The sequence below is a fragment of the Mesocricetus auratus genome, unplaced genomic scaffold (assembly GCF_017639785.1).
Source record: "Mesocricetus auratus isolate SY011 unplaced genomic scaffold, BCM_Maur_2.0 Super-Scaffold_100030, whole genome shotgun sequence".
Lineage (NCBI taxonomy): Eukaryota > Metazoa > Chordata > Mammalia > Rodentia > Cricetidae > Mesocricetus > Mesocricetus auratus.
Genome location: NW_024429211.1, coordinates 5,272,977 through 5,293,871, shown reverse-complemented (window position 1 = coordinate 5,293,871; position 20,895 = coordinate 5,272,977). Strand labels below are relative to the sequence as shown.

The following is a 20,895-nucleotide window of genomic DNA, read 5'->3' as shown; positions in this document are numbered from 1 at the left end:
CTGAGCGGCCGGCTCCCGCAGAGAAATTTGTAAGACCTGAATCAGGGGCAGTGCTTTAGACGGGGTGACAAAAGGGCTTTGGGTTGCAAAATTTATAATGTTCTGTAGCACCATGCTGAGGTCTCATCACCAAGGGATGCAAGACAGGAGTCCAGACCACATGTTTGTGGACGGGCTGGAATAGAGCCACGGCAGGCCAGAACAGATTGAGGGCCCTGATGTCCGAGTGCTCCAGATTAGCTACCCCGGGGAAGGAGTTGTCTTGAAGCCTATGCAAGCTGCTGTCCCTTGCGCTGCAGGGCTTGGAGAGCATTGCCCGAGCACCACAGCCTTGTCTCGGCTGTGGATGGCTTTCCCCCGCTGTGCCTGGCCCTTGTCAGGGTGCACGGTGCACGTAGGAGGAGTACTCACCTCTCCTCCTCCATGACCCTCAGACGAGCGGGATGAGCGTTCCCCACAGCAAGTGAGGGGGGAGAGAGTCAGAGCTAGGAGAGAAGAGCTGAGTCAGACATTGAGACGCTGAGCGCTGCAGTTTCTCAGCATAGCTCGATCTTATCAGTCGGTTCTTCAGAAAGTTTCCCTTCCAGAGTTTTCACCTAGAAGCGTGTGTTTAGACAAGTCAGGAAGCCTGGGGACTTGAACTAGATGAGTACATCCCAGTAGCCTCGATTAAATGTTAAAGGATGCACTTGATTGCCTAGGTCAGAGTACTGCAGGAGGCCACAATGGAAGACAGTTTATCTCCGCAATCCGGAGCCCGGAAGGCTGAGGCCGTGCCGTCACTGGGTTGATTTTGTCCACTCTTTCTCTGTTTGGCTTGTGGCTGGCCGACTTGTTCCTGTGTCTTCCCATTGTCATCCCTGTGTGTGTGTCCTTCTTACTAGAAGGTCACAAGTCAGACTGGAGACTGTCTTAATTACCTAATTTAACCTAATTTTTTAAAGTTTTTTTTATATTTAAATTAAAGCAAGCTGGCTTCACATGTCACTCCCTGCTCCCCCAGCAATCCCCCTCCCCTCCCCTGCCCAATCCAACCCCACTCCATTCCCCAGGGAGGGTGAGTCTCTCCATGGGTGATCTCCAGAGTCTGTCATTTCATTCAGGGCAGGACCTCGTCCCTGCCGCAAGAGTCCAGGCTTAGAGAGCATCTCTCATTGTGGGATGGGCACCCAAAGTCCATTTGTATGCCAGGTATAAGTACTGATCTACTACCCAATGCCTCCTAAGTTGCCTACACTGACACCCACATTCAGGGGTCTGGATCAGTCCCATGCTGGCCTCTCAGCCATCAGTCTGGGGTCCAAGATCTCCCCCTTGTTCAGGTCAGCTGTCTCTGTGGGTTTCACCATTTTTCACCATTCTTGATTGCTTTGTTCATCACTCCTCTCTCTCTGTCACTGGGTTCCAGGAGTTCAGTTCAGTGTTTAGCTGTGGGTGTCTGCCTCTGCTTCTGTCTGTCACTGGACGGAGGTTCTAGGATGGCATATAGGATAGTCATCAAAGACATTATTAGGGAGGGGCATTTAAAGTAGTCTCTCCACTATTGCTTAGATTTCCAGTTGGTGTCATCCTTGTACATCTCTGGAGTCCTCATCAGATCTCCCCTCAAACCTAGAATGGCTCCCTCTATTATGGTATCTCTCATCCTGCTCTCCTCTATTCTTCCCCCAACTCAACTTTCCTGCTCCCCCATGTCCTCTTCTCCCTTCCTCTTTTCCCCTTCTCTTTTTCCTGGCTCCCTCTCCCCTCCCCCACCCTGTGCTCCCAGTCTGCTCAGGAGATCTTGCCTCATTCCACCTTCTCTGGGTTACCATGCACATCTCTCTTGGGAACCTCCCTGTTTCCCAGTCTCTCTGGCAGTGGGGTTGCAGGCTGACACTTCCCTGATCCATGCCTAAAATTCATACATGAGTGAGTACGTACCATGTTTGTCTTTTTGTGACTGGGTTACCTCACTCAGGATGGTTTCTTCTAGTGCTGGCCAGGAACTCCTACAGCTGATAAATACTTTCAGCTAAGTGGCAGGATACAAGATCAACTCAAGAAAATCAGTAGCCCTACTATATACAGATGATAAAAGGGCTGAGAAAGAAATCAGAGAAACATCACCCTTTACAATTGCCACAAACAACATAAAATACCTTGGGGTAATGCTAACCAAACAAGTGAAAGACCTGTATCACAAGAATTTTGAGTCTTCAAAGAAAGAAATTAAAGAAGACACCAGAAAATGGAAAGATCTTCCATGCTCTTGGATAGGTAGGATCAACAAACTAAAAATGGCAATCTTACAGAAAGTAATATACAGATTTAACGAAATTCCCATTAAAATCCCAGCACAATTCTTCACAGACCTTGAAGGAACAATTCTCAGCTTCATATGGAAAAATAAAAGACCCAGGATAGCCAAAACAACCCTGTTCAAAAAAGCAACATCTGGAGGTATCACCATCCCTGACTTAAAGCTCTATTTTAAAGCAGTAGTCCTGAAAACAGCTTGGTATTGGCACAAAAATAGACAGGTAAAGAACAATGCAGTCAAATTGAAAATGCTGATATTAACCCACACACGTATGAACACTTGGTTTTGACAAAGAAGCTAAATTTATACAATGGAAAAAAGAAAGCATCTTTAACAAATGGTGCTGGCATAACTGACTGCTGACAAGTAGAAGACTGCGGATAGATCCATGTCTATCGCCATGCACAAAACTTAAGTCCAAATGGATCAAACCTCTCAACATAAATCCAGCCACACTGAACCTCTTAGAAGAAAAAGTGGGAGGTATCCTTGAACAAATTGATACAGGAGACTGCTTCCTGAACGTAACACCAGTAGCAACGACACTGAGATTGACAATTAATAAATGGGACCTCCTGAAACTGAGAAGCTTCTGTAAGGCAAAGGACACAGTCAAAAAGACAAAAAGGCAACCCACAGAATGGGAAAAGATATTCACCAGCCCCACATCTGACAAAGAACTGATCTCCAAAATTTACAAAGAACTTAAGAAACAAGTCTCCAAAACACCAAAGGATCCAATTAAAAATTGGGCTACAGAACTAGAGAATTCTCAGTAGAGGAGTCTAAGATGGCTTAGAGGCACTTAAGAAAGTGCTCAACATCCCTAGCAGTCAGGGAAATGCAAATCAAAACAACTCTAAGATATCATCTTACTCCTGTCAGAATGGCTAAAATAAAAAAAAAAAAACATCAATAACACTTATGCTGGAGAGGATGTGGAGAAAGGGGATCACTCCTCCACTGCTGGTGGGAGTGCCAGCTTGTACAGCCACTATGGAAATCAGTATGGAGATTCTTCAGGAAAATGGGAATCAGTCTACCACAAGACACAGGAATTCCACTCTTAGGCATATACCCAAAAGATGCACATTCATGCAACAAGGACATCTGTTCCACTATGTTAATAGCAGCACTATTTGTAGTAGCCAGAACCTGGAAGCAACCTAGATGTCCCTCAACTGAAGAGTGGATAGAGAAAATTGGTACATTACACAATGGAGTACTACTCAGTGGAAAAAATGGAATTTTGAAATTTGCCTACTTTTTTTAAAGAATTATTTGTTATGCATACAGTGTTCTGCCTGCATATATGCCTCCAAGCCAAAAGAGGTCACCGGATCTCATTATAGATGGTTGTAAGATACTATGTGGTTCCTGGGAGTTGAATTCTGGACCTCTGGAAGAGCAGCCATTGCTCTGAGCCATCTCTCCATCCCCCAATTACTTTCTTTAAGACCCTATCACATCTTGAGGTCCTGTAGATTGAGACTTCAACACACTGAATTTAGAGAGAACATAATTGGGCCTATAACCAAGAAGTAAGTGCTGATGACAGCTTGGTGGGCTCTCTTTCTCTTGAGCATCTTTGGAACTAAGTCATATGACTGTGTCTTCTACTGTTGATGGGAGCACCCAGGCACGGATAAGGATTCATGGGACTAGGTTTAATATTAGATGGCTGCCGCAGGTTCCCATTCTAAGGATCCACACAGACTGCTCCCAATCAGAAGCACCACCCTGGACGTAAACTCACTCCTTGTCATGTCCTCACCTGTGACCACACCCAGATGTGGGCTGGGTGGGTATCTCACTACAATTCTGCTTTTAGTCTAAAGAAAAAATATTTAGTCTTGATTAAAAAAAATATACACAAAGGTAGCAAATATCAAGTATGTTCTAGGGGAAGGAAAAGTAAGAAGAAACACACTTAAGACCTATTGCCAGTGAAGCAACAGGAGCAGATGACAAGAACCACACATCCAGTCCTAGGGTGAAGGCATAACAGAGATTACTGTAGAGTTGTCCTAAGCTGGAAAGTTTAAGTCTTGAACCTAATATTTCTATCCAGGAAGAAAGAACAATAATTGTGACAGTCTAACCTTCAACCTCATTAAAAACCTGAGAAGGAAGATAACAATACTAAGGTAGACAGGAAGTGCAGGTGAGCAACTTCCAAAGGTGCAGCAAAGATAGAAACAGCAGGCTACCTGGACAGTCACCCGAAGTCTCACAGCAGCGTCCGGGCAACCAGCTTTGGCTAAGGCCTGGAGTATCGGACTGTGACCTGACCAGATGCAAGTGAGCACCACCTGCCCTGACCCCAGACCTAAACTCACTCCCCGTCTCGTCCTCACCTGTGACCATGCCCATACAAGCAAGTTCAGTGTTACATGTGCCGTGGATATGTCACTGCATGTTCCTGCACCTGTGGTCTCCACCCATCTAGGCTGGTTCAACCTCTAGTGATAAGTTCCTTTCCCAGCTGGTTTGATTTGAAGGCATAGTGTAGGAGTCAGGAACATTGCTCAGTTGTAAGTTGTACTTGCCTAGCATTTTGAATTACCTGGGTTTAATCCCAGTACACACGCACACACACACACACACACACACACACACACAGAGAGAGAGAGAGAGACAGAGACAGAGACAGAGACAGAGAGAGACACACACACACACACACACAGAGAGAGAGAGAGAGAGAGAGAGAGAGAGAGAGAGAGAGAGAGAGAGAGAGAGAGATTGGGTGTGTGTGGCAAGAGCCAAAGGGAGTGAAAGACAATCCTTAGATCCTCAGGACCTTGGAAGTTATTCATGGAACTCTTCACTGTCAATACCAAAACTCATAGACTTCCAAGCCCCTTATATAAAATGGCACACTGTTTGCATATAAGCTGTACATATCTTCTTGTAAACTCTAAATAACGTGACTTATAAAAATAGTACAATGTAAACAGTTGTATATTGTATTTTACAGGAAGTAACAAGAAAACAAAACCTGCTCACTATAGATAATTCCTCACTCCCATTGTCACCCACCTATACCTGGCTTAGCCTGTAGGTGCAAGGCTCACAGATTTGGAGGCTGGATGTGGTTTCGTGTCACATCAAAGAAGGTTGAATCTGAAATACTGTTGTTCCTTTTGCTGAGTTCATCTTGTTCCTAGAAAGCATGACTGGGGTGATTATTCTTCATGGCTGCAGAGAGGAGTCTTTACCACGCCCAGCTGTCCCTAGAGAAACATCTACATGAGAAATACAGCACGGGAGTTCTCTCCCTGGGATGGTAATGGGCAGGGCTTTGTACGTAGCTGCCCACACAAAGACTGGTGCTTAGCTTTACTCTCTTTGTGTGTGTGTGCTTGTCTTTAAAATCTTTTCTTGTAAAATGTTCCTCCTTCTGTGCTTATTTCAAGTGAAACACATGTGAGGATTCAAATTAGCTTTACTCTTGAACCTCTCTGTGTCTTGGTTTTGCTGGGGTGAGCTGTCAGCAGCACAGGGCTGATTGGGTAGTCCCTTGAGTGTCCCTTTCTGTATGCTTTGTAGAAAAAAATGGCACTGTGGTGCTTTATGTTAATTACAATAAATTTAAATGCAGCAAGCATTTTAGTCTTGATCTTAGTATTGCTTAGCTTATCTTCTTCACTGGAAAATATATTTACTTCTGCAGCGCATGGGTGTGGCTCTAAGTGTTGGCTGGAAGGAAGGACTTAGAGGTATGCGTGCCAAGCAGAGACGTTTGGAACAAGGTGGGAAGAAGGATGCCTAAACTGGCAGGTGGCCTGTATATTGGGCTTCTGGGTCTGTCCCAGCCTAGTACTAGTGTAAACTTTCTTGGCTCGCACTGGTCATTGGGCCAAGAGGATAAGTTTGAAAGTAAACGACTTAAACTTGGACAGGACTTTTGGATCTATAGAGCACTGAAACAATTTGTACCACTGGTGGATTTAAACACACCAAGGATTAAATAGGTTAATATCTTAATAACCTTATAAAAAGAGATGTAAAATGTTATCAAAATTAGGGTTGAAAAGGTGGCTCGGTGGATAAGCGAACTTGTAAACATTAGGACCCGAATTCAAATCCCGACACCCATGTAAAAATCGGGTGTGGCCACCATACCCGAGGCACTAGTGCTGGAAGCAGAGGCCGAGAACGGAAACAGAAGGACTGCTCCATTTGCTGGCCATACAGACTGGCTGAAGAGATGACAACTCTAGATTCAGCGACAGACCCTGTGTCAAGAAATTATGACTGAGTGGTAGAACAGGACCTGGTGGCCACCTCTGACCTCCGTGTTAGTACCTGCATACACATGTGGGCATACATGCATATACCACACGTGCGTGCGGGCACTCACACACACACACACTGTTGCCAAAATGAACGCCCTCCTTTCTCAAGGCCTGTGGGTTTTGTGATAATATAAGGCACTGAACAGTGTTAGCAGTTCTGGCAGAGTAGAGGTGTTAGCAATCACCCAACAGGGCTGTCCTTGTCAGCTTACCAGATCTGCCCCCATGACTACAGAGTTGGCCCCCTGTGTAGCCAACCCCCAGTTAACCCAATGCAAAGTCGATAAACAACAGCTTGGGGCTTCTGTGTACGCAGTTGCTCACTGAGCAGCTTCCTCTCGGCTGCTGCGGAGACCCACAAGGACAAGAACCCCTGCTGGAACCTTCTGGACCCTCCCCTGTCCAGCTGCCAAGTTTCCTTGGGCCCTTCTGGAAGGTCATGGGCAGCCATGTGACATGCCGTGGTCCATGTTCCTCCACAGCATCCACAGCAATGGGGATAAGGCTGGGCTGCATAAGGAAAACCTGCTGCTTCGAGGGTGCACCATCAGGAACACGGAGGCAGTGGCTGGCATTGTCATCTATGCAGGTAGGCACAGGCTGCACCTTAGACCGTGTGCTGCCACACTGTGATGCATGCTCCCCAATACCTCTTCCTCATTTCAATCCGACCCTAAGAGCCGAGTTTACCCATAGTAAAAAACTGGGAGATCCAGGGCAACAGGGAAATGTACAAGCAAGGACTGTTCTAATAGTGCCTCAACCCAATCGTTTTTGGTGTTTGTTACCCCACACACACACATTTCTTTTCATTCATTTCACAGTTGTTTGCTATAATGGTCTATTCATTTCTGAATCCGTTTTGACTAAGGTTCTTAGATAACTGTCCATACCCCTCCATCCTCCTCCCCAGGACATGAAACCAAAGCCCTGCTGAACAACAGTGGACCCCGCTACAAGCGCAGCCAGCTTGAGAGGCAGATGAACTGTGATGTGCTCTGGTGTGTCCTTCTCCTCGTTTGTATGTCTCTATTTTCAGCGGTTGGTAAGTCTCCTAAGATGAGTCCCCAGTGAAATTGACGGCTAGACAGCCTACGGGCAAGCTTGGGGGTGGCTAGCCTGACTCCACCAGACCCAGCGACCCTAAAGGTCAAATGCACCGTGGTCACTGACTTGGATTCCAGGAGTGTCTTCATGAACATCAGTGTGACCACACCAAGGTGAATGAGCTTTGCAGAGTAATGTCCCTTTCCTAGCTTAAGGCTGCTTGGATGTGAGGATGAATTCATCATAGCAGTAGTAATGAATCCAGTGAGGAGTCAGCAGTAGTGATGAACCGATCTAACAGCGGGAGAGGCACACATACACCAATGTGATCAAATAAAAAGAGAAAACAACTATTTGTGTTCTAAATGGGGGCCAAAGTTTAAGTAAGCGTTGCAGGAATGTGTTTTGAGATTCCAGCACACTCTCGACAACCTTGTCCCTGCTCTGCTGTCAGCGTGTATCAGACAGGTATAACAGGGACTTGGAAGCATGGTCTCTGGTGATTAAAGACAGAGTCACATAGAACACCAAAAGGTTTCTGTAACCAGATAGGTGTGGGACTTAGTTTAGCAAGAAACATCCATAACCCTTGACTTCTCAGAATCTGTAGCATGAGAAAGTTGAACTCTGAAAAGTGACCATGTGGGCAGTATTGAGGTCCTACTGCTTTATTTTTTCCAAGCAGCTCATGTCTCTGTTTCTGTGGCACCCTGATGGTGAAATCCTTCTCCCAGGACACATACAGTTTCTATATAGATGCCCACCATTCAGCATCATCAGAAGGAAAACCTCGGGATGTGGTTGGTGGGTTGGTTGTTGCTATGTTGTTAAAGATGGCCTAAAATGTCTGATCCTCCTACCATAACTTCCCAATTGACCTGATTACAAGTGTGTGGTACCACACACTGTTTAAGAAACCATCAATGTGAACAAAACATGAAGTGTGCACTTTTTCCAGCCATCTACCCGAGGGTCCAAGAATACTACGTGCTATACATTTTTCCATGGCAAAGAAAGCTGGTAGACCAAATCTGCCACGTTCAGTGACGATCTTAAATTTGTCTCAATTTTCCCGAGCAGCATTCTTTCCTTCCCGTCAGATGAATGATGCCTCTCTTTGAACGTGCACAGGGCATGGATTGTGGGTGCGGCGCTACCAAGAGAAGGAAGCATTGTTTGATGTTCCCGAGGCTGATGGCAGCTCTTTATCCCCAACCACGGCTGCGGTTTACTCATTTTTGACAATGATAATAGTTCTCCAGGTAACAGTACTAAGCACTGCGTGGTAATTGCTTTACTCTCCTCGAGTGACTTCAGGAGCCTTGCTAGGAATTTCTCATCTTGAAGAATCAGAAATACTTGTTGCCTTTTATTCTCTACTTGTAGGTTATTTCTCTGGTGACTTTCAAGTTGATGCTCTCCTTTGCCTTTCTTAAAACGATACTTGAGGGCTGGGTTTTTGCTAATGTTTCCTCATTTTTTCTATTATTACTATTGTTGTCCTTGTTATTATTACCATTCCATTGTCGCCATCATCATCATCATTGTTAGCCTGTGACGGAAGAAAGAACCTCACACATGCTAGGCAAGTGTCTAACCATTAGACTATACCCCTAGTTCTGCTTACTGCTTTACAAAGGAAATTTTACGTGGTTGTAGTTTTTAGATTTACAGAAAATTTTCAGACACTGATAGAGAACAGTCACGTGCACCCCTCGCCCTGTGTCCCAGACACAGGTGTGTTATATTGATGTCATACTCCATAAAACCTGGGCAACCAGGCTGAATGCCTTGCCGTGAGTCAAACCCCGACTACTTCTGTCACAGCATCTCTGAGGATGAGCCTTCCTCCCGGGATTCATTGTGATGCTGCTGCATGTACCAGCATTCATTTTCAGTAGCAGTAGTACGCAGTCACATACCTCCCTGTCTGTAGAGAGGCAGCACCCAGAAAGGTCTGTTAAAGGGGAGGGACAGCCCCAGAGCTCTAAGGGGCGGTGCGGGTCACCACTAACCCCTCTGAGAACAGAGTAGCCAGTGGATATATGTCCAGCCTCTCCAGAGATATCCCTGCCTCTTATCACAAGGGCTTCCTACAGTGGGAAAACAGTCTCATTTAGCATTCCAAATAAGTCTTTTCTGTAAATGCAAATTTTGTTCTAGCCTTGAGTTAGGATAATAGTTGGTGTCTTATTAACATAATTAATTTACCAAGAGAACCCAGTTCTTCTGAATATGATATTCTGGGTTCATAAATATTAGTTCAATGCCACAACTCTGCAAATAAACATCCATTTCCAGAAGGTTGGTCTTGAATGATCAAGCCGTAACTGGCTATTTTTCCCCCTCAGGCCCTGCTCTGTATTGCACAAGATCACAAACATTGTCCTGCAACATAAAACCAGCCACTGAAACAACTGTTTTCATTTCAAGGCTGCCCCCTAGACTGTGGGCGCATCCTTGGTGATAGACAGCGCCTGTCGCTGGGGCCCAGGGGAAACCTGAGGGAGAGTGCTGCTACAGAGGTGGCTGTGTTCATGAGGACTCTGACTGTGCCTGTTCTCTTCTCTTCTCTCTTTCCTTTCCTAGCCTCTCTCAAGCACAGCTTAGTCTCCGCGCCATCGTTATCCTTCCAGACGTAGGAGTGCATTTCTGCTCTGCAATTGCACCAGCCTAGGCTATTCTAGCTTAAACTCTCTGCCCATCCTCTAATCCTTTTCCAATAGTGACTTTAAGCCAACCTATTTAAGATCTTAAAGGTACAGTACAGTTCCTGCTTCTTTGGTCATTTGTCATTTGAGTCGATTGGATTAACTCCACGACTCCCTGGTTCTCATAGTCATTCACCCTGTGTGCCTTTGCCTTCTAGGTGTTGATCCCGATTTCCTTGTATGTTTCCATTGAAATTGTTAAGGTGTGCCAAGTATACTTCATTAACCAAGATATAGAACTATATGATGAGGAGACAGATTCACAGCTTCAGTGCCGAGCTCTGAACATCACAGAAGACCTGGGGCAGATACAATACATCTTCTCAGACAAAACCGGCACTCTGACCGAGAACAAGATGGTCTTTCGAAGATGCACTGTGTCCGGCATAGAATATTCTCATGATGCCAACGGTGAGTGTGAGGACAGAGGCCTCCAGTCTGGGCTATATAAGAAACCTGCTCTCTCCAAAGCAGGAGGCAGGAGAAACTGTCCACTAGCTGCAAGACTTGCTGGTTTCCAAGGGAGGATAAATCCTTGGCGCTCACTTGGGAGCCCTGTACTATTTATAGGCTGAGCTGACATTCCCCTGCTCGATGCTGCGTCTGGAATGATTCGCATCTGTTTTGACTCGTTTTTCTGTCAGGCAGGCACGACAGCCGGGCAGAGCACCCTTGAAGTACTAGTGTTTGCAGTGGCTTTACTTTGTCCCCACAGAGGGACAGAGAGATTTTTCTGTTGTCACTCATCCATCTTCCAGCTGTCAGCTGTGAAAATTTCTCAGATGTTGACTGTGTGCTTTACGCTGCGCTCTCAGCCTTGGAACTCAGTGTCCGTGGGAGCCTGAGAGAAACGAGCCTCTTCACTTCTGGTTACTCAGGCAGCCCCGCTTCCTGTCTGTCCTTTCCTTATCCTTTGCTGCCTCCTTCCTTGCTAAAGGAAGGCTCAAGGAAAGGCGTCAGCCTCCCGCGCTCCTTGCCAATAGAAGACACTGGATGACGATGCCTGCACTACAGCCATATTGCTGGAGCAATAGCAACCTTGAAGCCCCCTTGCTTTGCAAGCAGAGTTCCCCTTTTTCCGATAAGAACAACAGAGAAGCACAGGCCGCCAAAGAGGATGGAGGATGAAATGGGGGAGGCGGTGAATGACCACATCTGTAGCTACTGAGATATATCCCTCCATTACCTGAGAATTATCTTGGTGACCACTGTCTTCCTCTGTATAGAGCATAACAGAAGGCCTCGGCATCTACCTACTGATTAACGTTTTATTTGCACCCCACGTAAACTGCCAGTGGTATTTTCCATGCCTTTACCCACCTACCCTGTCCGCTTTGCTAACCTCATTCCCCTGTAGGTATCGCGTACTCTGTCCCTCTTGCTTCCCCGCCCGTCTTGTAACTGAAGTGCATTCCCAGGCATTGTGTTTGCACCAGCCTGTAGAGCGAGGACTCAGTTTCACAGACGAGAACAGGTTTGAGAGATCTCTTGCACAATAATGCCTTAAACCAGTGCTGATGTTTCCTCCTGGTGAGGTGATGGACATATTAATTAGCTTTTCGTGTGCATTTTATATGTATATCAAAACAAAAATTTGTGCCCTATAGACACGTACAGTTATGATTTGTCAGTCGAAGATAATGCTGAATAGTACAACTAACAAAATAATGTTGGGATCCAAGACTCCATGGGACAGACTCATAGATTTGACGGGAGTTAAATCCTAAAATGAGGCGAACGGGTTCTGTCACCTCCAGAGGACGCAGTAAAGCGTTTGAGGAATGAAACGGTCTTCTTGTATCTTCATGACATGATGTGCAGAAGTGTGAGCACTAGATGAATATCGTCTTCAGTTGGTTCAGCCCATGGTTGACACTGACTTTGAATGCAAATCTGAACAATGGGCCCCAGCTTATATGCCAGAGCAAGCCACAGAGACTCTGGGCATATCCTGTCACTGCATGGCCTGATAACCTATGGCTAGCTGGCTGCATTCCTACGTCTAGGCTCCTCTGAGGTCTCTAAATTCACAAAATGGCCTCAGCCCACAGTACAACAGCAGTGGTTCCTGCGGGGCTCCATGGCCTCAGAGGGAAGGAGGAGGCTGGAGGATTACATGTTGTTCTTCTCCAGGCTAGAGCCAACTCAATACACAATTCCAGAAAGTGGGCATGATTAGATGCCCAGGATTTTGCTCCTCCCTGCCATCCAGCTAGCACACCGGGACTTACGTCACCAGAAAACAGATGGGATGTTTGGCACCCTGCTACCGAGAAATAGGTAGCCTGATGACAGCGGGCAGGTGACTTCTTTCTTATCCCTGTTTTTCTCCTCACTGACAGAAGGACTGCTGATTAATGGAAAGGAGTTGCTGTCACGGCTGACTAATGCCATGGGCATCTCTCAGAAGTTCCCTGATATTACCCTGCCCAAATGCTTCTGCCAAGTGCCGTGCTGGCACTTGGACTTCTGGTTAAATACTTGGTTTGAAGGAGTAATCCTGAATTGGGTTCCTTGTTGCTCACCCATGGCTCAGAGACTCATCCTATCCTGGCAAGCCTAGGGAGATTTGTTCAGAGCCACTGGCAAGAGCCAGTGGTGTGAGCTCTTCTTCATGCCGTTATTCAAGCATCCATGTAGATGTGGGTATCCCACTGACCCGTGACTCTCAAGACTGAAGCTTAGGACCATACAGCCAAGATCCCCTTGGACAGAGTCTCACTGGCATGGTCCAGTCCTGGCTACATTGCAGCCAGCCTGTGCCATCTCAAGAAAGTGAACCTTGCGCTCCATGGTCCAGTGGTTTAGGTAGACATCCCCCTCCCCCACACCGCCATATGCAAGGCCCCTACGGTGGTTCACAGGCTCCATTCCACAGGGAAAGTGCCGCATTGTCTTGAAGGCCCCAGGGAAGCAGGCCACCCCAGGGGAGGGAATCTTTCAGGAACCGTGTTGCGTTGGCAGACCCTCAGTCTGCCCTTCCTGTTACCAGATCAAAATATGTCTAAGCTGTACTGGAAGAGAAGACCAGTGGGAAGCCCAAGCCTGGGTGACTGTGGCAATGTGGCCACTATGCCATACTTGACAGGACTCAGGCTTTGGAATCCCTTGGATCTAGGATCTGATAATCATTGTCCTGCGTTGTGTGACCTTGATAAGTCCCTTACATTCTCTGACCTGACACTTGGTCTTCTTACCTGTGAGAGATTCTGCCATTAAACACCACAATAACGCTGGGCGGTGGCGCACACCTTTAATCCCAGCTCGTGGGAGGCAGAGGCAGGCAGATCTTTGTTGAGTTAGTGACCAGTCTGGCGTACAAAGAGAACTCCAGGACAGCCAGGGCAGTCACACAGAGAAATTATGTCTCTCTCTCAAAACCAAACCAAACCAAACCAAACGAAACAAGCACTACAATAAAAGCCAGAAAGTTCTCCTGCCTTCTGGTTTGCCCACGAAGTAAGTTCACGGAGACTGCAGGTAAGTAGGGGGTGTTGTAGGGGTTTTCTCAAGCCCCTTTGTCAGTGTGAAACACTCACTTAATCCAGCCTTCCCATTAGAGAGTGGGGATAGGTAGGGTGTGCCCTCTGGGACCCACAACACCCTGAGTTGATTGAGTCTACCCCCCATGATGTCTTCCATCGTGTCCCTGTCCCCGTAGCCCAGCGACTGGCCAGGTACCAAGAGGCGGACTCAGAAGAGGAGGAAGTGGTGCCCAAGGCGGGCACAGTATCCCACCGTGGCAGCACTGGGAGCCATCAGAGCATCCGAATTACTCACCGGAGCCAAAGTATCAAATGCCACCGGCGCACAGGCAGTCGGGCTGAGGCCAAGAGAGTCAGCATGCTGTCCAAGCACACTGCCTTCAGCAGCCCCATGGTGAGTGCCTCCTGGAGGGATGGCAGCTTACCGTCCCGTTTTCTTCCCACTGCCCGTGGTCTCTGGTAATCAAAACTCTCTCCTCTATCAATCGCGCAAATAAGCTCGGGGCTTGGCTGTGCTCCACTAGCAGAAGCTCTGTGGCCAAGCCCTCTCTCTACCATCGTGTCTTTACTGAAACCCTTACCCCGCCTCTTTGCCACGGTGTCTGCTGCTGTGGGTGGTTGCCAGCTGAGCCACCTGAAGAGGGTGACAAGGAGGAAGCCTAGCCGACTGAAACGAACGGAACATCAGAACAAGATGACGACGTGTGAAGAGGCAGAGCCAATTACCTGCCCCATAAAGCTTTAATTAGATGAGCGCAAAGCAAATTTCTCTCTTGACTTGTCAGTGGCTAATGTGTTTATGGGCCACTGTCATTAGGCAGAGAAGTTTCTAGAGGTGGGTAACAGGCCCTGAATTAGACCCGTTGACTTCTGCAATGTTTTAAGGACAGGCAGGAAATAATTTGCGCTCACTCTGAGTTGTCTCATTCCTTTATGAGTTTCTCAGTGCATGTATGAAGCTACTGCCATATAGGCACGCTGTGTAGACTTGTGAATGTTAATCCTCGAGTTCATATCTGTCATGTGAAAAGGGAGCCTCTGGAAGTTCCCTTCCGGCATTATGTAATACATATCAAGAGGGCATGAATAGCCATAAACTGTCCCCACCTAGCAATTTAGTCACTCAGTCAACAAGTATTATAAAGAGTTTACCAATATTTACGCCAGCAGAATGGTGAAACTTGTCTAGTGGGAAAGCATACCCAGATAATTATGGTCTGCCCATCCACCACTTTGAGAGTGGTTTTTAAAAATGTGTTCTCATATAATCTTAAGCTGTGGAAAAGTTCATAGAATGGGCTTTGAGAGAAAACTGCCAATTTGCTGCCAATTTTCACGTAAACTATACTGATCATGTAAAACATTTTAGTTATTTAGATGTAAAGAGATGAGGTCTCAAGGAAATGTAGAAGCTTGGTCTTCAAAAGGTAGATGTTATTTTGTGGGGCAATAAGATGCCGACTAAGGGTTTCTAGACTTATTTTTATCTTGTAAGGAGTATTTTCACATATAATAATAATAATAACAATATATCCATTTATTTCAATATGTAAGTATTTTAAACAATTGAAGTTGCATGTAAAGTACAGTTGTAAAGCGCTGTGTCTACAGCGCAGTAAGATTCTATTCATTCCTTGTAATAAATTCAAGTCTGCTTAAATGGCTATGTGCCAACAGCACGGGGCAGGTTACTGGGTCGGGCCCACTGTGCAGCTCTGTCTGTGTTCTTCCAGGAGAAAGACATCACTCCTGACCCCAAGCTGCTGGAGAAAGTGAGCGAGTGTGACCGGTACCTCGCCTTTGCAAGGCACCAGGAGCACCCACTGGCCCACCTCTCGCCCGAGCTCTCTGATGTTTTTGACTTCTTTATCGCGCTTACCATCTGCAATACCGTAGTCGTCACGTCGCCAGATCAGCCACGGCAGAAGGCAAGTTCTGCAATATCCCGGAGACCTCCCTCCCCCCCATCCGCTATATCCCCGAGACCTACCCCTCCCCGCCCCCAAAGTGTCCTTGACTGGCTCTGAGGCCTGTGCTGTGAAGGTAGTAAACATGCTTCATGCTTCACTTAACCGCCGAAAGCTGCTGGTGGGTGGTGCTTCAGGCTTAAGGAGTTGCAACGCGGACACAGCTCCACAAGCTGCTGTACCTGCCTGCGAATTTCCCGGATACCTCTTGAGCCCAGGGTGGATGAGGGGTGGGTACACAGAGACCAGTGAAGACCTAGCCTTGGGGGTACACACATGACTTTGAAGAGCCCCGCCTTTACGTGGCGTTTTGGAACCTCTTGGACTTGGGCAGGGCAGAAGGATGACTACCCAAAGCGACTTACCAGGAGAGCCTCAGGTTTCCAGAATCATACAAGAGGGATGATAGCGGTAGCCAGGGGGGACAGATGAGGGGACAAGATTTGTGAGCTTTCAATCCTGACTCAAAGCTTTAGGCATGTTGTTCTCATCACTGCGCTTGGGAATGTCATCTGGGCAGCGGTGAGGATTTATGGGAAGGTCTCAAGACCTTCTGGTACGCAGAAGATAGAAGATGAAAGCAATAAAGACATTTATCATCATCCCTCGACGTGAATGAGGGCGATTTGGTCAGAGGTTATTTAGGCTTTTGGAAACAGCAATACCCAAGTTGGGTGTGCCTTGGCCTAGCATTAAGATCCTTTTTGGAAAGAGGAGTTTTATGACGAAAAGGGCTCCCTCCGAGAACTGTGCTCCTGACTCGGGCTGCTTAACGGATGCCCATGAGCCTGGTTGTTCCTATCAGGTGAGAAATGGATGGGAATGTTGTTCATGGCTGAGTATGTGCCCCAGACCTTCCCATCACCAGCCTGCTGACTCAGCTATTCCAGCAGACTCCACTAATGAAACCACTGCTGTGTTATGCGGGGGGAGTAAGCTGGGCCAGCGATCCTACTGGGGGCAGTAAATCAGAAAAGCCGTTACCACCTAGCTGTGCTCTTAATTCTCACCGCTTCCATCTGATGAGGACCCAAAGGACCTGGAAGACCCCAAGTGTGCGGTTCTGTACAGTGCAGACCGTGAGTGTGTGCTGCCAGTCCCGAGCAGAAGCTGTTTCCTACTGTGGTCCAAGCTTCCTAAGCATCCCTTACCTGGCCTTGTGAACTTCCATCACCAAGCATTAAAGCCTTCTGCCGTGTACATCATCCCTGGAGGGGCTGAGCGTTTCCTAGGTAACCCTCTGTCTGAGAGATGAAAGCAATGCAGCGAATGTTAAATAAGCAAGAGACTCCAAGGTAACTATGGCATGTTTTGAAAGTCACGTGTGCTGCCAGTTCCAAAGAGGGAACAGAATATTTAACCACCCACCTTTGAACTGCAAATGAAGATGTCCCTGGATGCATTTCTGTTCCTGCATCTGGGGTGGAGGCATGAAATGCCACCTTCGGGGGCATTTGGAGCCACCCGGTGCTGTATGGCGATGCCTATTCCCTATTTAGACATATAGTATATATAATGAACTTGGAGTATGATTCCTTGGAAGGAAGTAGGCTTAGCATGAAGGACGTCCTGGACTCAGGCCCCAGAACCAAAGAATCATATAAAAATAGGGACACTCTAGGATCAAAGAAAAGATGTTCTCATCATGACTTAGGCCTGTGTCTCACTTTTCCCAATGCCTGGCTTAGTTGGAAATTACTATGGTAATTCACAACTTTGGTCCCCGAGGGTCAGCTGGAAATTTTAAGAATGCTCACAGTTCAGTTCTGGGTTGCTTCAGCATTCGCTCCCCCACATCTTGTTTTCCCTGTCTCTATTATTTATCATCCTTTCTTTGGGAATTCCTTGCGATGCATTTTTATTTCGTCAACCCCTCCTCCCGCTCCTTCCAGAGCCACTCTGATTCCCCACTCACTCAATTTCCATAAGTCTTCCCCCCCCCCCGCCCCCCCGCCCAATTTTAAAGACTGATCAAGTACAATTTGTGCTGCCCATGTACTTATGGAGGTATGGCCTGGCCATCACTGGAACCTGGTCAACTTAGCAGGGGCCCCACCCTTAAAAGTGGCTTTCCCTTGCCTCTCTGGGAAGCTGTGAAGTGCCGACTGCTCTTTAGCTATGGGTGAGACTTCATGCCCCATCCCTCCATGCTGGGATTTGGTCTGACTGGAGCACTCCTCTGTGTTTTGGCTTCCTGTCGTTTTGACATTGTCTCCTTAAATTGAGTGTGACTTCCATGCTGTTATTGACCTATTGAACCTTTAGCAATATTGCGTGTGTTTGACTCCCTGTTCTTTTTCTTACTTATAACCTGGTATAAGTTTCGGGTGATTTGGATCATGAGCCAGTCTATTAATTTCCTGGGAAAGGTTCTTTTGGGTTTAGACATGTGACTTAACATGTAAACATTTTCATCAACGCACGTCGAAAGGATAGTTTCTTAAGTAGCCAAGAGTGTGGGTTTGTGATTCTCCTGCCTCAACCTCCTAAATACTGGGATTACAGGTTTGGCCCACCATGCTAGTCCTTAAGAGGGTTTTTAATTGGGGTGTGGGTGGAGGAGGCAGGCCCAATTGTGTGTCGGGAATGAGAGAGCCACTTGCGCTCATAAAGAGTGAGGGGCCCGTAGGATTTTCCTCACGACTTTGGGCTGCTTCCTCTACAGGTGAGGGTGAGGTTTGAGCTGAAGTCCCCAGTGAAGACCATAGAAGATTTCCTTCGGAGGTTCACGCCCAGCCGCCTGGCTTCCGGCTGCAGCAGCATCGGGAACCTGTCCGCCAGTAAGTCCAGCCACAAATCTGGGTCTAGCTTCCTGCCCAGCCTGTCTCAGGACAACATGATTCTCAGGCTGGAGGAGAAGCTAGGCCAAGGGGCGCCGGCCATTGCCAGCAATGGCTACAGCAGCCAGGCAGCCCAGGCAGAAGGTTGGACCCCCGAGTGCGATACAGAGAAGTGCCCTGGGGGGCAAACGAAGCAGCTGGAAGGGGAGCTGCGCTATGAGGCGGAGTCTCCAGACGAGGCTGCCCTGGTGTACGCAGCCAGAGCCTACAGCTGCACACTAGTGGACCGGCTTCACGACCAGGTGTCCATCGAGCTGCCGCACCTAGGCAGGCTCACCTTCGAGCTGCTGCACACACTTGGCTTCGACTCCATCCGCAAGAGGATGTCTGTGGTGATCCGACACCCGCTGACTGACGAGATCAATGTCTACACCAAGGGAGCCGATTCGGTGGTCATGGATCTTCTGCTGCCATGCTCCTCAGGTAACCGGGCTCCTCCTCCTCTCCCATGACACCCCAGAGTCAGGGAGGGCGATTTGAGAATTGCCGCCCCGCCGAGTAAAGGACGTTTCGTTTGTCCTTTCTGGAGTTCAGAGCCTTGGAGAGAATCCCAGGGTTGTAAGCGCCAAGGTTTTACACGGGTGTGAGTTTAGGCAGCTTTTGCAACTTCACCCAGCCCTCTTAGGCCTTCGAGCATAGTAGAATTGGCGATCACTTGGGAAGCACCACGCTTTAAATATGAGCAATGGGGATTGGGACTCCTTTTGATGAGAAGCGCCGGAAGTTTCCTTCCTTCTGCGGACCTGGGGCGGCTTTGAGTTCTAGGCCATGGTCTTCAGCCTGTTTGTGAGGCTGTGTGGGAGTAGACTGTGGTTGCAGGAAGCGGGCCTGCCACCCTCTTTCCTCTGCTCCCTGTGAGTCAAGCAGCCTCTTGTCAGTCTCTCTCTCTCTCTCTCTCTCTCTCTCTCTCTCTCTCTCTCTCTCTCTCTCGTACTTTCCGGTTAAAATGTGGCTTAGAAACCACAGTCCAATCAGCCATCCAAAGAGGTTGTCACACTGTCCAGCTAGCATGCTTCTGTGGCAACGCACTTGAGAAGATCAGTTTATGAAGAGAAGGGTTGTTGGGATTCAGTTTAGAGATTTCATACACGGTTGGTTGACCTTGTCTCTCTTGGGATTGTGACGTAGGGTAACCTAGTGGGACACACTTCCTACCTCATGGCTAGGAAACTAGAGTGGAAAGGGTTTCGCTTCAGGTCCCACTGACCTCTTGGAACGCATACCCCTGATGATCTAATGACTTTCCACCAAGCTTCAGTATGTGGACAACATCCACGCTGCTCCAAAGTATTGGGACCAGGACTTTAACAATGGCCCTCTGGAATGTTCAAACTGCATTGTCATTATTTCACTTTAAAAAGACGTTTTAATGCCCACCAATACTAAGGATATTTCGGAAACATTAAATAAAATAAACACTGTGGGACTGCTTGCTGTCTTGCCCCTCCTTCCCTCCCAACATGCCGGAGCGGAAGGAGCGTATTCTCTGGGGCACTGTCAGGGCATTCATTAGGGGTTGAGGGGGAAGCAGGCAGAGGACCAGGGATGGTGGCTACTAAGTGTACCCAAGCATTTTCTTGTGCAGCATTTGCAAAGCAGGGGGATGTTTACCCTTTCCAAGACCTATCCAGAACCAACTTTAAGGTCAAGGTTGGGAAGCCTACACTCTCCTCTGGGGAGACTTATGGCCCCTTCCATTCAGTCACGCAGCCCTAACACAGGGTCGGGTGCCCCCACGTGCCTTGTTACCCCCCTGGTCTCCCTATTGGGGGCCCTCGGGAAGAAACCTGCCGTCTCCAGTTAGCGGCAGATATGAGGAGCCGAGCTCGATTCTCTTACATCCTGGAAGGCCCGGGTAATGGCAGTTACATCTCCTATTCTCAAGTGCCGCATAGCAAGTAGGGCAAATGAAAATGATTTGCTTGTGTGTATTCTTCCCTGGGAAGTATCGCCATTGATTTGGACAGGAAAGGTGTGTAAGTATACTGGGCTCGTTAAGTCTGAGAAAGTCTAGACACAAGGGAGAGCAGCTACAGCCCAGCACTGGGTCACTATGAACGCATGCCCCTGGCCGTGTGACCACGCATACATAGATTGCTCAGCCTTTCCTCTGAGAAAGTGAGGCAGGTGTGGAGGAGGGCAGCCTTGCTACAGACGGGTAGGTGAAATCGAGAGGCGACACGTAGCGGTGACGTCAGGAGGGTACACAGGTCGATAGCTGCACGTAACCCACCCGCTGCCTTCA

General features: G+C 47.7%; 1 protein-coding gene across 3 annotated transcripts in view; it reads left to right on the top strand.

Annotated features, from left to right (window-relative positions):
• Positions 1–20,895, top strand: part of Atp10a (ATPase phospholipid transporting 10A (putative)) — a 167,028-nt gene that overhangs the window by 119,773 nt on the left and 26,360 nt on the right. For all 3 annotated transcript variants that reach the window (XR_005871895.1, XM_040733264.1, XM_005082590.4), the window contains 7 exons: positions 7,083–7,189; positions 7,514–7,645; positions 8,779–8,909; positions 10,517–10,769; positions 14,020–14,237; positions 15,577–15,771; positions 18,476–19,073. Coding sequence is in view for 2 of the 3 variants with exons in the window: in XM_040733264.1 (XP_040589198.1) it covers positions 7,083–7,189; positions 7,514–7,645; positions 8,779–8,909; positions 10,517–10,769; positions 14,020–14,237; positions 15,577–15,771; positions 18,476–19,073 (1,634 nt within the window). In the remaining variant the exon portion in view is untranslated. The remainder of the gene's footprint in view (positions 1–7,082; positions 7,190–7,513; positions 7,646–8,778; positions 8,910–10,516; positions 10,770–14,019; positions 14,238–15,576; positions 15,772–18,475; positions 19,074–20,895) is intronic.